This window comes from Panicum virgatum, chromosome 4K (genome assembly GCF_016808335.1).
Source record: "Panicum virgatum strain AP13 chromosome 4K, P.virgatum_v5, whole genome shotgun sequence".
Taxonomy (NCBI): Eukaryota; Viridiplantae; Streptophyta; class Magnoliopsida; order Poales; family Poaceae; genus Panicum; species Panicum virgatum.
Genome location: NC_053139.1, coordinates 7470917 through 7486971, shown reverse-complemented (window position 1 = coordinate 7486971; position 16055 = coordinate 7470917). Strand labels below are relative to the sequence as shown.

The window sequence follows — 16055 nt, the reverse complement described above, 5'->3', positions numbered from 1 at the left end:
GCAAGTTTGGAGAGGGCGAATGGATAAGGTTTCTGCCAGATGGAGTTGTGAGCTTGTTTGGGCTCAAGCTGCTTCACTCGTGGCCTCGTGGGCTCTTGTTGGCATATCTTGTCTGTTATACCTCCTCGTCTTGTTGAGCCAGCTCGTTATAATTACCGAGCTAAAAGTCTAGCTCAGCTCGTTAAAAAAAGTGCAACGAGCCGAGCTAAACTAGTTGCGAGCTGACAAGCCATGAGCGAGGATAGTGAGCGCGCCTGCTGCCGGCTGCAACAGAGCGAGGGGTGACGTGCGAAAGGATAGACCCCACTAGCATTAATGCACAAACAATCTCAACCAATAGCAATTGCGGCAGCTTCTCACCGTCAGCTTCAAGCAGACGTGTATCACGTCAGCTTCTCTCTCCTCCTTCTTGTGCCGAGTTCATAGGTGCACTGTTGTATTTAATTATTGAATGATACTAGGATCAAATATGGCATGTAAACTATGTAGCCCTTTGTAATACCAAATTGCAAGAAGGGAAAACTCAGAAACATGACATGTACTAACCATCAATCGCTAGCTACGAGTCAAATTCAGACTGCATCTTCATCAGATGTATAAAGAAAACAAATGACAGAGCACATAGCACATAGCTACGAGTCAAACAAATCAAACAAATGACAGGAGCTCTAACACCTTTGATGGGTTCCGTCCTCCGTGAGCAGTGAGCCTCTTGTTGAGCGTGACCTCCCTGGCGCTGAGGCAGGCGGACCGCGTCGGCGGCGCGGCTGAGAGTTCGTGACGGGCGTGGGCTGGAAGGGATGGGAACAGCTGGGGCAGCAGGGCCAGGAGCATGGGAGACGAGCCGAGTTCCCGGCTGAGCCACAGTCCACAGAGCATGGGACCAGCGCGGCCAGGCGGGAGCAGCGCGCGCGGAAGCAGGCGAGGTCAGCATTGACATCCATGGCGGCTGCGTCGTCGTTTCAGTTGAGAGGAAAAAAACAGCAAGAACACGGGGATTGATTTGGGACCAAGAATATTCGCGAGAAATCAAGAGCGCCAAGAACGTAGAGATGAAAGCCAAGAGAGGAGAAATCAAGAACACGATTTACGAGCGAGGTAATTGGAGGAAGGGAGCGAGCGGTGCTTGGATGTTTCTGCGCCGCGAGCAGTGGGATCGAGCCGAGGGGGAGCGCGCTCGAGGATTCGGCGCGGCGAGCAGTCTGGACGAGCGCGAGGAGCGCGGGGATGCAGGGGCGAGCGCTGCTGATCCGCTCGTGAAACGGAGAAGCCCTCAGTGCGGGTTTCATCGAGTTTCAACCGACTAGGTAACTGTGACAAGCCCGTGCCGTGGTGATGAAACGCATTATACTTCTCTCTTCTTAATTAGACTTTGCTGATATTTTAATGCTCATGAAATTTTCATAAAATTCCACTGAGACTGGCCTAATGGAACATCGCATTATTGAGCCCAAAACCACTTGCCGTCACGTTTGCCGTCCCTGCACGTACTGACGTACCCCTACCCTACCTGGCCTTTCTCCAACTGTGAAAACACCTCGAGCCCGGCAGACCTCGAAACAGAAACGAGCAACCATGCCTCACCTCGGCTCAGCCAGCGCGGGAGCGACCAGCACCAGAGAGGCAGCCCGGCGCGCGGCGCCACCCGAGGGCGAGGGCTTCCAGAGATTTCCCAGCTCGGCGAGGCAAGCGCATATTCGCATCGCGCGCACGCCTGCCCGCCTGCCAGGTGCGGCTGGCCGCCCGCGCGCCCGTGCCAGCCGCGGATCCCGAGGCCACCACCGCGCCGCGCCCTTCCCCTCCGCGCCACCGCGCCCCCACAATGGCCGCGCGGGCGGGACCCACCCCCCGCCGCGTCGGGTCAAACTCCACCACCCCCTCCGTCCTCCCTCACCTTCACCTCACCTCACCTCACCCATCCATCCCACCCACCCACCAGCCCGCCCCCGCCTCCATCCACAGCGGCCACGCCCGCTCCCCCCTCCCCTCCCCTCTCCCTAGTCCCTCCTCGTCCCCGGACGCGGCGTGCCCGTCCGTCAGCCACCGACTCCCTCCCCCACCGCCCCGATCCGGAGCCGAGTCGCCCTTGCTCAGGAGGCAGAGAGCCCCGAACCGCGGCGGGAGGGAGGGCGGCCTTCCTCTTAGCTTCCACCCCGCCGGAGGCCAGCCGCCCCATGGGCCGGTCGCCCGCGCGCGCTACGTACCAGCTCATCGACCGCCGGAAAGGTACCGCCGGTCTCCTCGCCCGCCGTCCCCAGATCTGGCGGAATTCCGCCTAGATCTGGTCCGGATCCCCTGCTCTGTCCGGTGCACTAGCTCCGTTGGTTGGCTGGTAATTCGCCGGTGGTGTCTTGTCGGTTGTCGCGTGCGTGCGGTGTAAGAAAAAAAAGAGGGGTCGGTGTCTTCTTTTCTCGCCGCTTTAGCGTGGGCGCGACGTCGCGAGCGGGCGCTGCCCGCGGGGGAGCGATTAAGCGAAGCAAGGTGCACTGTTCGCTCACTTTATTTTATATTTGCTTGCTATTTTCGCTTCGCTCGAGTGTAATTAGTGTGATTAGAGCTGGGGTTGCGATTAATTGGAGGGTTAAGGGGGCTGCCTTGAGAACGGCTAGCAGAGCAGCGTCCTAAGCTTTTCCGTTTGTTATTTCTTGCCTGCTGTTTGGTATCTCCAAAAAATCTTCTTTTTTCCGTCTCTTGTCTGCTTCCCTTGCTGTTTTTGTAGATTCAGCTTTGAAACTTGAAAGAGTATTTCCTTTGAGTGGATGAAAAAAAATGCAGAGTGATGAATTTGGAGAGTGGAAGCTTGCACCATGATGGGAAGCTGCTTCTTTTATGAAGCACAAGTAGTACCGTTCTGCAACTTGTAGTAAAGGAGGCATGCGTATGAGCGACGGGGCGCAGCTGCTTTTGTTGCAGCAGGGAACACGCCATCAGCAAAGAAAGCTACAATTCTTTTGGTCTTTTGGGATTGTGAGAATTGTTACCATTATAAGCTAAGCTGTTGCTGGTGATGATAGAACTGCCTGACACTGTGACTGGGATAATAAGGAAAGTTCCTTTTCAAGCAATAGTGTGGGGGCGTTGCTATTCTAGCAAATCCCTGACCACTTTGCCTAGCCTGATTTGATTGGGCTTTGCATTTAAGGAATCAGGAAGTCAATTCATATCCTCTTTATATGGTCCTAATATAAATAGCTAGTAATAAGAGCTATGAGCTGCTTTGCAATTACTCCTAATCTTGTATGAATAACTGGCTGCAGTAAGGGCCTACAAATAGGGTTAATTTTGTGGAGTAGCATAAAATGATCCTACTGACGAAATTTCTATCTTAATTTTGTGGAGTAGCATAAAATGATTCTACTGACGAAATTTCTATTTTCATTACAATAAACAATCATATAAAAGTGTATCTTTTAGTATTTGTTTAAGAATTGGCAGCCAATTTGATTCTAGTGACTTCTGTTTCATGTCTTTGCAGGGCTTGGGTAACTCTTTGTTGAAAGAACCTCTCTTGTACATGTAACATTGCATGTAATTTCTGTTAAAGATGAGTTCTCTGAATAAAGTTGTTTCAAATAGTGGGGATGTGTGTTCGGTGTTACCTAGTAAAGCAACATCATTAAATCCCAATGCAGCAGAATTCGTACCTTCGTTTATTAAACCATCTGTTGGAAATAGCACAGCTCCAGATGTAGCTAAGTCAGATTTTAGGGGGTCTTCTGGAAAAACAATCCTAGATAGGTCCGAGTCTTCAAAGTCTAATAACTCGGATGATGAGGCGCACCAGTTTTGGCGCAAGCAGCTTCCAGATGACATTATTCCAGACTTCTCTGCATTTGAGAAAATTGAACTAGGGCCTGAAGAATTGTCTCTTGCTGGATTATCCTTGAATGCGCCGCCCTTTTATGGGACAACTTCCAGCCGTTTCTCAAGAGAACATCAAGAATTATCTTCTCCAGCTACCAAGGGCCTGGAACTGGAACATACTAATCTACTGTACGAAGATAATTATTTGGGTTCAAGCAACTGGGAACAAAATTATATTGGTGATCTTCATATTGCTAATGGGAACCAGGACCTTCATTATGAGTCTGAAAGCGCTGCAGGCTTTTCTGACAGTTTTGCTAGTGAGTATGCTGCCGCAGTTGATGGTGTTGTTGACCCCCTTGAGTACTTGGCATCTCAGTTCACTGGATTTTCAGCAGAGAGCCTTGCAGAGCTATACTATGCAAATGGATGCGACTTCAACCATACCATTGAAATTCTCACCCAGCTAGAGGTAACCTCCTGTCTCGGTTTACACATAAAATACCTTGCTAGTATCCTTAAGTGAGTCTCCTGATTTTTCAGATGCAAGTTGATCCTACACCCAATCACGCAATGAATTTGACCCCCAGAGCACCAAACTTTAGCATGGGGGATTTTCCTGCTCTGCCAACTGCTGAAGACCAGAATGGTTTCAGTAAGGGGAATGTGGATGTCCTTGGCATCTTCAATGGGCGTGGTTCATCCACCATATCAGGTGGAGCTGGTGATTTTGTTTCAGCTGTCCGCAAACTTGCATCCCAAAATTCAGGCCACTGGAAGTTTAAGAAAGGTCCTGAATATGGAAATGGTGTTTCGTCTCATTCTGTACCGAAACAGTACGGTACTAGCACCAAACAATCATCTGGGAACAAATTTCAAAGTGTCAGCGGTGCAAGAGTTGCTCCATGGCTCGAGACTGGTGATGCTGTGGGTAATGCTTCTTGGAAATTTGAGTTATTTCTTGCAGATTGCACACACACATCATGTTTAATAATGTTGGTGGTTATTGATTTTTCATCGTTCTACTTCTACTATGCACTTGAATTAATAATCACCCGGACAGAGCAATCATATGGGGTGTTTGGGTGGGGCAGACCACTCCTGGAACTTCATGAGTACAAATTTAGATCTGAATCATATATTTTCGTTTTCAAATGCCCCTATCCAAATAGACTGTAAGCTGGCTAGCTAGTTATGCTTTGCAAATCACAACTTGGTGTGGACGCTTAGAAGCATATATTTGTTTGTTATAATCTTCCCATTTGACAGTATGGCTGGGAGCAGTGGGAAAAAGAACTAAGAATATATCGAATTATTCAGCATTTAATGTTTGTTTATCTCGACTCTGCTCCAATTTGCAAACTGATCCATTGTCTTTGTATCCAATCTGCCAGCAAATATGTACTCCGAATCAAGGGGGGAAGCTCGGGATTTTGCTAGGGTCAGAAATGCTTGCTTTGAGCAGGTAATTTTTTTTAATTGTTGCCTTACATGCAGGTCACGTGCATACGGAGAAGATTATACTAATGTGGCATGCCACATGTTTTTACATTCGCTTTTACCTTTGCTTGTGCTGGTAGTACATGTTGCTTGTGCGTGAGTAGAGTTTTCTGGCATAAAAATGTATCATCCTAGTTGTTGGATGGATGTTTCATGACATGAGTTTGTCAAAGTATTCACAAAAAGCTATACCTGACAGGCTAGACAGGCTTACTTAGTTGGCAACAAAGCTCTGGCCAAGGAACTGAGCATGAAGGGTCAGGCGTACAATGCACAAATGAAAGCAGCTCATGAGAAAGCCAGAGAAGCTATTTATCGACAAAGGTCTCCTACCCTTTGCCTTTCACCAGATTTAGTTGAATTCCTTATACAGATTATTAGTTATCACACATGATAGCTGTTCACCACATTCTATTCTGAGTTCCAAAGTTTTTTTGTTATATATAAAACTGAGTTCCAAAGTTTAATTGTTCTGAATCATGACAACTTTTTTCTTTGGGTTGTGTTTTCCAAATAGTGTTTGGAATCATGACATATTAAAGTCTAACTCAGTTGTGTCCTGAGCTCGCTAAATTGTGCAGGAATCCTGTTTCGCAACGGGGAGGTGATGGTCTGATTGATTTACATGGACTGCATGTGAGTGAAGCAATCCACATCCTAAAGGTTGAGCTTGCTGCCATGAAGAACGCAGCAAGGGCTGCAGGGGAGAGGATGCAGGTCATGGTATGTGTCGGGACAGGCCACCACACCAAGGGCTCGCGCACCGCAAGGTTGCCCATCGCCGTGGAACAGTTCCTCCTGGACGAAGGCCTCCACTACACGCAGCCTCAACCAGGTCTTCTCCGCGTCATGGTGTACTAACATCTCTTAGGTAAGACACCACGGAGGAAAAAAAGGACCGCCCAAAAAATCAAGAAAAGAGATGTACGGAAAACACAAAAAAAAGCGTCGTTGGAGCACGCACTGTAATTTCCTTGTAGCTGTATATTAAAAGAGGCAGCAGGAGAATAGCCTGACAACAGAATACAGTGTAAAATTATACATAGCTTCATTCAATTCACATTCCATTCCCATCCGCGCCTTTACGATCGAGGTAAGCACCTAGGACTCAGCTGATGGCCTGATCCTGAATCCTGTGAAATGTGATGCATGTGGATTGGAGTTGATTGCAATTGTCGCTAAAAAGTTGAACTAAGTTCGTGAGATATGATGGAAAGAAAATAAGTGGCTGCAGTGCTGTAGAAATTGTTGGGCCTCCGTGGCATTACACGGGCACTCTGGTAGACCATCGCCGACTGTGGGTCTGTGGCTGCTAGTATTATGTATGTATCGCAACGAAGCAGCAGACTACAAGTGTCCGAGTCGTTATGGACTCCTCCTTTTACGTACCCGTAATTTTATACGTTTAAATTGGCAAAAAAGTGAAACATTTAAAGTGAACGGGTGCAAAATATAAGCAAAGATACGATCATATGTATGCCCTAAAAAAAGATATGATCATACGTAATGCTGATGCACTTTGTATGAGAATGGAAAGGCTTGACGACCTATCATCCATAGTAAGTAATTTTCACCAGCGGTCCTTAAACTTGTTTCGAGCTCCCATCTTGATTCCTGTACTTTTAAAATATACATAGTAATTTTTAAACTTGTCCCACGCTGTCATAATGGTATTTAAACTTATCCCTCGCTTTCAAATAAGTCCATATACTTTTAAAATATTTAGATTTTTTTACGAATTGTTCAAACTTCTAGAATCTTAAGTAAGTCAAGTTCTAAGCTCACTCAAAATTGATAAAAAGTTTATGAGGCAATCATCTTGGATACAATATTTGATATTTTCTAGTTATCATTTATTTAATAGTTGATTTTATTGTAGAGATTTAAATAATATAAAATCATTTATCCTTTTCGGTCTAAAAATCATGAGAAAATAAAAAATAAATTCAAATCTAAGTTATTTAAATATTTTGATATTTCACATTCAATTCGTGATAATTTATTTATAAACTTTGGATCAACTTTGAATGGGAATTAAACTTGATTTGAAATTCAAATAATTTTAAAACAATTCGTAAAGTTTTTTCTAAAGAAATAATGAATTTTAGATGCATATGAACCTGGATGAGATTGCATGATGAGTTTAAGGACTGGGGTAAGAACGTATTTACAGACTTTGTGCATGTTGAGAGTATGAGGATCAGGACAAGAACTCCGAATAAGTTTAAGGATGAAGATAAAGTGCGAGACAAGTTAACTATTATGTGCATTTTGAGAGTACCGGAATCATGATAAAAGCTTGGGACACGTTTAAGGGCTGCTGGTGAAATTTACTCCTCCCTAATTCTATTTCCTCACTTTTACACTGCCGTCATGACCTTATCATGTTTTTCTCTTGCACAGTGTCTTTTTAAAAGTGCACTTACATTTGTTTAGTGTTTTCAAAGCTCGAGTATTCAAATACACACACATACGCGTACGGACTAGGGGAAAAAATCTGCTTGAAATATCTTCCTCAATTGCCCGCCCAATTCAGCAGACGTTATCGTCTCCACGGACCACGGGGAAGGGGAGCAGCTTCGAGCTCTCCCTCCACTCTCGCCTACGCCCTTGGTGCCGCCGGAGCCACACCCCACGGCTTCACCTCGGCACCTCCACCTCCGTCCTCCATGCTCGCCTAGTCCCGTTCCCACCCAGTCTCCCACCCCAAACCCCCTATGCCTCTGATGGCTGTCTCCTCCCCACCATTCCCCTTCCCCTCCTCTTCCTCCTCCACGCGCCACCTCCGCCGTGCGGCCATCGCCACCGCCTCAGCGGCTCCACCTTCCTCCGACGACTTCGACTACCCCCTCGCCGACCCCACCGTCCGATGGCCCCACCTCCGCTTCCCGCACCTCCCCGCGCCGCGCTTCCCCTCCACCGTCAGCGCCGCGCCTCCGGCCCCCGCCAGGCCGCCCCATGGGGAGGACGGCGACCCCGCGGAGGCCCCCGCCTCTGCCGCCGCACTCGTCGAGCCGCTGGACGCGCGCGCCCACCGCGGGAGGGTGAAGAGGCTGAGCAAGCTCGCGCTGCGGCGGGCGCGGGACTGGCGCGCGCGCGTGGCGGGGCTCGCGGACGCCGTTCTCGCGCTGCCCCCTGGGGCGCCCGTCGACGACGTGCTGGAAGGCGCGCGGGCCGCGCCCGACGAGGTCTCCCTCGTCGTGCGCACCGTCGGGGAGAGCTCCTGGCGGCGCGCCCTGGATGTCTTCGAGTGGCTCGCGCGGAGCGGCGCCCCGGCTCCCCGCGCCGTCGCTGTCGTCATCGGCGTCCTCGGACGCGCGCGGCAGGACGCGATCGCGGAGGAGCTCTTCCTCCGCTTCGCGGGCGAGGGCGCCACCGTTCAGGTGTTCAATGCCATGATGGGCGTTTACGCGCGCTCTGGCAGATTCGATGACGCGCGGCAGCTGCTTGACACAATGCTCGGCCGGGGAATCGAGCCTGACCTTGTGAGCTTCAACACTCTCATCAATGCCAGGGCCAAGTCTGGGTGTTTGGCTGCAGGAGTTGCTCTTGACCTCCTACTCGAAGTTCGGCAAGCGGGGCTGAGGCCGGATGTTATCACTTACAACACGCTCATCAGTGCTTGCTCACAGAGTTCTAATCTGGAAGATGCCGTGACAGTGTTTGAGGAGATGATGGCTTCCGAGTGCCGGCCGGATTTGTGGACGTACAATGCAATGGTGTCGGTGCATGGCCGTTGTGGGATGGCTGAGGAGGCCGAGCGGCTGTTTATGGAGCTGGTGGAGAAGGGTTTTATGCCTGATGCAGTTACTTACAATTCTCTTCTCTACGCTTTTGCAAAGAATGGGGATGTCAACAAGGTGGAGCGCACCTGTGAGGATTTGGTTAAGGCTGGGTTCAAGAAGAATGAGATAACTTACAACACCATGATTCATATGTATGGGAAGATGGGCAGGCTTGATTTAGCAGTTGGTCTGTATGAGGAGATGAAGTCTATGGGCTGTACTCCAGATGCTGTGACGTACACCGTATTGATCGATTCTTTGGGGAAGATGGATAGGATTTCTGAGGCAGGTAAGGTGCTCGAGGAGATGGCGGCTGCGGGATTGAAGCCGACTTTAGTAACTTTCAGTGCTTTGATTTGTGCATACGCCAAAGGTGGGAGGCGGGCTGAGGCGGAAAAGACATTTGATTGCATGGTCGCATCAGGTGTCAAACCTGATCGTTTAGCGTACTTGGTTATGCTGGATGTTTTTGCTAGGTCAGGTGAGACGGAAAAATTGTTGGATCTGTATCGGACGATGATGAAGGATAGTCATAGACCAGATGATGGCCTGTACCAGGTCTTGCTTGCCGCACTTGCAAAAGAAGATATGTGCCAGGAGATTGAAGAAGTTATCCAAGACATGGAACTACTTTGTCAAATGAATCCAGGAATAATATCTAAAATACTCATCAAAGCAAGGTGCATTTCTCAGGGCGCTGAACTATTAAAGAAGGCATGTCTCCAAGGGTACGAACCTGATATTAAAAGCTTGCGGTCTATTATTGATGCATATGTAACGACGGAGAAACACGAAGAAGGTCTCTCATTGCTTGAATGCATCCGAGAACATGTACCTGGTTCCCATGATTTGATGTCGGAATTTTCCATCATGCTTCTATGCAGAAAACAGACGAGCATTGCTGCCTATGAAGAGTACAATAGAATGAAAATGTTAAAATATGAATCTTTTGGTCGAAACTGTAACTTGTATGAATACTTGATTACGTGCCTTGAGGAAGCTGAGTTATTTTCTGAAGCTTGTCAAGTGTTCTGTGACATGCAGTTTATAGGCATAGATGCTTCTAAAAATATATATGAGAGTATGATTTCCACCTACTGCAAACTGGGATTCCCAGAAACAGCACATCAGCTGATGGATGATGCTCTGCAATCTTGTATTCCGCTAAATGTTCTCTGTTCTAGAGTGCTTATAATTGAAGCATTTGGGAAGATAAAACTCTGGCAGCAGGCAGAAATCTTGGTGAAAGGGCTGAGGCAAGCATCAGGTATTGATAGAAGGATTTGGAATGCTTTGATACATGCATATGCAGAGAGTGGACTTTATGAGCAAGCAAGAGCAGTGTTTGATAATATGATTAAAACAGGTCCTCGACCAACTGTTGATTCTATTAATGGAATGATGAGGGCATTGATAGTTGATGGCAGATTGGATGAGTTATACGTGGTTGTGCAAGAGCTTCAAGATATGGACTTCAAGATCAGCAAAAGTACGGTACTCCTTATGCTTGATGCTTTTGCAAAAAAAGGTGATGTATTCGAGGTAATGAAAATCTATAATGGAATGAAAGCAGCAGGATACTTGCCAAATATGCACCTATATAGAAGTATGATTTCATTGCTCTGCCGTCACAACCAATTCAGGGACGTTGAGTTGATGATTACAGAGATAGAGGAAGCAGGGTTCAAGCCAGATGTTGCCATACTTAATGCTCTTCTTATGATGTATACCGCCACTGGGAACTTTGATAGGACTATACAAGTATATCAAAGTATTCTGGAAGCTGGCTTAGAGCCGGATGAGGACACATACAATACATTGATAGTAATGTACTGTAGAAACCTGAGGCCAGAAGAAGGTTTTACATTATTGAATGAAATGGGTAAACGAGGTCTTACACCAAAATTGCAATCCTACAAAAGCTTGCTTGCTGCATCTGCAAAAGCGGAATTGAGGGAGCAAGCTGACCAGCTTTTTGAAGAAATGAGATCGAAGGGTTATCAATTAAACAGATCTATCTATCACATGATGATGAAAATTTACAGGAACGCTGGCAACCACTCTGAAGCTGAGAATTTGCTGGCAGTAATGAAAGAGGATGGCATTGAGCCAACAATTGCCACTATGCATATCCTCATGACTTCTTATGGGACTGCTGGGCACCCACGTGAAGCTGAGAATGTACTGAATAGTTTGAAATCCTCCAGTTTGGAAGTCAGCACGCTACCATACAGTACTGTCTTTGATGCTTACCTGAAAAATGGTGACTATGAGCTTGGTATCTCAAAACTGCTGGAAATGAAAAGAGATGGTGTAGAACCAGATCATCAAGTTTGGACATGTTTCATTAGGGCTGCTAGTTTGTGCGAGCAAACTGAAGATGCTATACTTCTTCTAAGCTCTTTACAGGATTGCGGATTTGACCTCCCCATCAGGTTGATACAATGATCCTGTACTTTATTATGTTGAAGAGATGGACACTTCACATGCCTATTTCCCCCTTCATTCAGATTTAGATCTTTGCTTGTTAGTTATTACATCTTTTGCAGGCTCCTGACTGAGAGGACACCGTCAGTGTTAAGTGAGGTCGCTGATTATCTGGAAGAGCTCGTAGCATTTGAAGATTCTGCTGCTTTGAACTTTGTAAATGCACTAGAAGATCTGTTGTGGGCATTTGAATGTCGAGCAACTGCTTCATGGATTTTCCAATTGGCAGTAAAGAGAAGCGTATACCGCGATAATGTCTTTCGGTACCTATGGCAACCTCTATCTGTTCCAAATAGATGCGGTTACAATTCCTTGATTTTAAATATCAGCATTTTATGTGCATATAAAATTGTGTAACCAGTGTAGGCATCACTTTTCAAATCACACATTAAGCTTTTGCTCAAACAAACAAAGCATTTTTTTTTTCAAAAAACAAAGTGAGAAACTAATTACTACTAAGGATGATTTTGTAAATAGAACTATTAACATTGTTCCAAGAAATATACACGAAAAGCCATATTCTGGTGATGTTTTAGAACTTTGTTCTGATCGTAAATGAACCAGTCTAATTCTAAAAATGCCTATGAACAAACAATTAATTTCTGATAAAGAAGTTCTACCTTTTAGTTGCCCAAGAAAGTTCAGCGGGATGACCCTAGGCTTGAGCATAAGTTTGCCAAATATCCTGATTTTTTAACGATGCTACAAGAGTTAGGCATTTGAGTAATAATGTGTATTATTTTTCTATTTTTATCTCTTTTCACTTATTCATCTCTGAATATTTTTATGACACGTTATCTCATCGTGGCATTTTGTTGTTTTAAGATGTTCTACTTTTGATTATGATTAACTGCAAAGTGGCAATACATAATTAATTTTACCTATCAGCTAACTTTTTATTGGTGGATGACTCAGTGTGGCAGAAAAGGACTGGGGTGCTGACTTCCGGAAGCTTTCTGCTGGGGCTGCACTTGTCGGTCTTACATTGTGGCTTGATCACATGCAAGTATGTGCTTAAATATCTTTGCATTCATAGCGAGAATGTGTTAAAGAAACATCTTTTCTTTACTCTTTAACAAATAATCTTTTACTATCAGTTTTAGATTCGTTATCTAGTTCTCTGAAGTCTGAACTTTGGTCATGATTATTGCCAGTAAACTAACCGGATACACTGAGAATCCCACTAAAATTGCATGTGTCTATTTTCTGCCAATTGATTTTTCAGCTATCGCTTCAGTGATGCCACATGAGTTACAAAGTAAGAAGAATTAAATGAACAAAGTGAAGTTTGAAATGAGGATGGACACATGCGACTTATTTTGTTTATTAGTTCCTATCAAGCTAGTACTGGTTCCCCCTGCAACCTTGTAAATATGCCAAACTGCCTATAGGTAATAGATTGGTAATTCCTTCAATCTAAATCTAGGATATATACTGGGCAGAAGATGCATTTGTTTGATATTTTGGTATGCTTTTCAATGTTTCGTGTCATTATAGGTTTTCTAGTCTATCAACTTTTAGCTCCAGTAGAATTGGAAACATCAATTAATAAAACCTAAAAACCGCCCTAAAGAAATTTGATAAGAACATCTTTGAATGTTCACAATAGGTTTCTGAACTTCATCGATTTTTGTAATCCTATATTCAAAGTTTTCGTTTGGATGGCTTCAGTTTAATTTGTTTATGAACATGCCACCTGACCTACTCTAGTTTTAATTCAGGATGCTTCACTCCAGGGTTCACCTGAATCACCCAAATCTGTTGTACTGGTCACAGGGGAGGGGGAATACAACATGGTATCCTTGCGTAAAACCATTAGAGCCTACCTTTTGGAAATGGGCTCCCCATTCCTGCCATGTAGAGCCCGATCAGGTCGCTTTGTGGTAAAGGCCTACTCTCTTAAGATGTGGTTGAAAGATTCTCCTTTCTGCATGGACCTGGAGTTGAAAGACATTCCAGCTCTTCCTAAATTAAACTCGATCAAGTTGATTGATGGATATTTCATGAGAGCTGGCCTTGTATCAGCATTTAAAGATATACATGAGCGGCTTGGGGAAGTATGGCCAAAGAAGTTTTCCAAATTAGCTCTGTTGTCAGAAGAAAGTAGGGATGAGGTCATCAATGCTGAAATCCGAGGAAGGAAACAAAAACTGGAGAGAATGAAAAAGAAGGGTCTTGTGGCAGCAAGTAAATCTAAAAGAAGACCACGAAGAGCGAAATTTGTTAGGGAACAGGAAGAAAGCATGAAAGCAGTATAAACGTTATTGGTGTCTATGTTTGCTTCATCATGGAATTTCCTTACATGGCATCTGGCATCTGCATGATAACCAGCTCATACTGGTAAAACTATTGTTTGATCATCTCTTCTTTGAACTTTATGACCTGGACCTTTTGGCTTCCTGTACATAGTTCTTTTTCAATCAATCATTTGCAGAGATGTACATAGTTCTTTTTCAATCAATCATTTGCAGAGATGAACAAACTTTGGGTCATAACTCATATTTCCCTAATGATGCCATCATCGGGTGAAACCAAATGCAAAGCAATCATGCTTCACATGATATTGAGGTAAGCTCTTTCAAGTGTTAAAGGTAGCTGCATTGCTTTCCTTCAAGGGATTTATCCAAGTTGTTGGCGTCTAATTACTAAAATTGCTTTGCGTCTTGTCCAACAAATATTTTATTTGATAGTACTATGACACTGTGTTCTGGTATATTCTCCTGATTGTATGTCTAGCTAATTGATGAGGGTGGTAATGAATGCTTGCTAGACTTAGGATAAAAACCACTTTCAATCTAGTTATACCTGCTTATATGTTGCACTACTATTGTCAGGAATGTGAGAACACATGGTTTAATTACAAAAGCAAGCAGGGAATCAATTCTTACTTCTAAGGTTGAGCTTTTTTCACGATTATTGTTAGTGTTGTATCTTGTTTAGGACCTTCCAATTATGGAATTCTTTTCTCGATATTTGGAACCATTAAATTTGTTGATTTCTTTGTTTTATGGTAACGTGCATAGTTATGAGAGACGTTCCTAAATGTCAGTAAAGAAGCTGAGAAAGTACATTAACTTTTTACAATCTATCTTTCAAAAAAAACTTTTTACAATCTAGGATAGGATTTACATCCAAATCCTGAAACCATCATCTATGCCATTATTGAAGAGGGACCTAACATTGTACACGTTTCTTCTGAGACAGAAACTTTGTACTGTCGTGACTTGAGTGATACAGACTCTAAATTACAGAAAAAAGTATGTGAACTGGCTAGCCCAGTGCAATATTTCTTGCACCTCACACGAGTGGTAAATATTTCAATATATATAACTAGAGCTGCAGATGTGACAAGTATGGTGAGGAAATGGATTACCTTGAAGCTTTGTTCAACATCCATGTATAGTCCATGTGAACCACGAGCTAGGCCTTATGTGGTACATGTTGCAGTCTCCACGTGACTTTATGATCATCACTAATTAACAAAATACCGCCTTCTCAAATACACTCTTGGCAATCTGTTATTTTCCCTCTCATCCCTTTCTTTCAACTACTGTTAAATGGACTGGAGGTGTAAAATTCACCACTGAGTTTGTGGAATTTGATCCTAGGTAATGTGTAGGGATACATATGAATATTCAAGAAGACTTGATTTACATTCTGATATACAGCCGACGTCATGAAATCGCTCAAGATGAGTGATGGTTATGGTTTGCAGTTGCAGTCGGTGCCACTTGCTGAAGGTAAAACAGATCGCCCTTCTATACGTACATGATACATAATTCCAAATCCGATGGTTCTATCTTGCATTTCGTGCAGGTGGTGCCACTCGTGCTGATTACAGTCAGAACTGAGAAGTTACGTCGCCAAGGATTTGTACAGCTTTCGCATCTTGGGTCGTCCACCGCGAAAATGTCTATACCTGTAATGGATAAATTGTACGGCATCCTTTTTTTACTTGGTCAACTCAAACTCACAGTCTACGTAGTTCAGAAGGTTTCACTCTGGAGTTCTGAAACCTGGACCCATGCGACTAGTTTACGCAGCTCAGGGCTTCAGGCGTTCAGCCAAGTTCAAGTTTGAAATCACAAATGTTGAGCGGACTCATTTTGTACAGTCATCATTGCTCGTGCAGAATTCTGAAACTCCAGTTGTTCTGTTCAGGCTTCCGAAAGTCCCAAGGTGTTGGTTTCTGCTCGACTACTCGCCACAACTGTGGCTGCATTTTTTTTAGATAACACAGTACAACTCAGACACTCATAATGCACGCACACTCACACCTCTATGAGCACACGTATGTAAACCCTACTTCTATGAGTATCTTCGAAGACTGAGCCGGCAAATTCTCGAGATTGACGAAGTCATCACAGTCGCCTCGCTGTCTACGGGAACGTCGCCTACCACTTAATGCATAACGCCGTTAAATTCTAGAATATTGACTTTGCCATTTAACCATTTCAAATTTGCCAGACCAAAAATTAA

At 44.8% G+C, this 16055-nt stretch overlaps 2 protein-coding genes across 13 annotated transcripts; both read left to right on the top strand.

Moving 5' to 3' along the window:
- The first annotated feature begins 1942 nt into the window (after window positions 1-1942).
- Window positions 1943-6379, top strand: LOC120702918 (polyadenylate-binding protein-interacting protein 7-like). The gene is made up of 6 exons (XM_039986913.1): window positions 1943-2226; window positions 3476-4276; window positions 4348-4735; window positions 5199-5269; window positions 5504-5628; window positions 5886-6379. Exons 2-6 carry the CDS (start codon window positions 3545-3547, stop codon window positions 6163-6165), a joined length of 1596 nt encoding a protein of 531 aa, XP_039842847.1. The 5' UTR covers window positions 1943-2226; window positions 3476-3544; the 3' UTR covers window positions 6166-6379.
- Window positions 6380-7791: 1412 nt separating this feature from the next.
- On the top strand, window positions 7792-15769 carry LOC120702916 (pentatricopeptide repeat-containing protein At3g18110, chloroplastic-like). 12 transcript variants are annotated; one of them, XM_039986905.1, is made up of 8 exons: window positions 7839-11524; window positions 11621-11839; window positions 12492-12582; window positions 13298-13916; window positions 14048-14144; window positions 14411-14471; window positions 15245-15316; window positions 15393-15769. In XM_039986905.1, exons 1-4 carry the CDS (start codon window positions 8022-8024, stop codon window positions 13832-13834), a joined length of 4350 nt encoding a protein of 1449 aa, XP_039842839.1. In that variant the 5' UTR covers window positions 7839-8021; the 3' UTR covers window positions 13835-13916; window positions 14048-14144; window positions 14411-14471; window positions 15245-15316; window positions 15393-15769. The 12 variants fall into 12 exon arrangements, with proteins under 12 accessions (XP_039842844.1, XP_039842846.1, XP_039842839.1 ...); XM_039986907.1 differs by having other exon boundaries at window positions 14011-14144; XM_039986909.1 differs by lacking the exon at window positions 14411-14471 and having other exon boundaries at window positions 11639-11839; window positions 15185-15316.
- Window positions 15770-16055: the final 286 nt, after the last annotated feature.

Coding starts and splice junctions, on each gene's coding strand:
- LOC120702918 (XM_039986913.1), top strand. CDS start 3,545: ATGAGTTCTCTGAATAAAGTTGTTTCAAATAGTGGGGATGTGTGTTCG. Junction 4,277..4,347: donor AAATTCTCACCCAGCTAGAG/GTAACCTCCTGT, acceptor CTGATTTTTCAG/ATGCAAGTTGATCCTACACC. Junction 4,736..5,198: donor CGAGACTGGTGATGCTGTGG/GTAATGCTTCTT, acceptor CCAATCTGCCAG/CAAATATGTACTCCGAATCA.
- LOC120702916 (XM_039986903.1), top strand. CDS start 8,022: ATGCCTCTGATGGCTGTCTCCTCCCCACCATTCCCCTTCCCCTCCTCT. Junction 11,525..11,620: donor GGATTTGACCTCCCCATCAG/GTTGATACAATG, acceptor TTTGCTTGTTAG/TTATTACATCTTTTGCAGGC. Junction 11,840..12,491: donor TACCGCGATAATGTCTTTCG/GTACCTATGGCA, acceptor TGGATGACTCAG/TGTGGCAGAAAAGGACTGGG.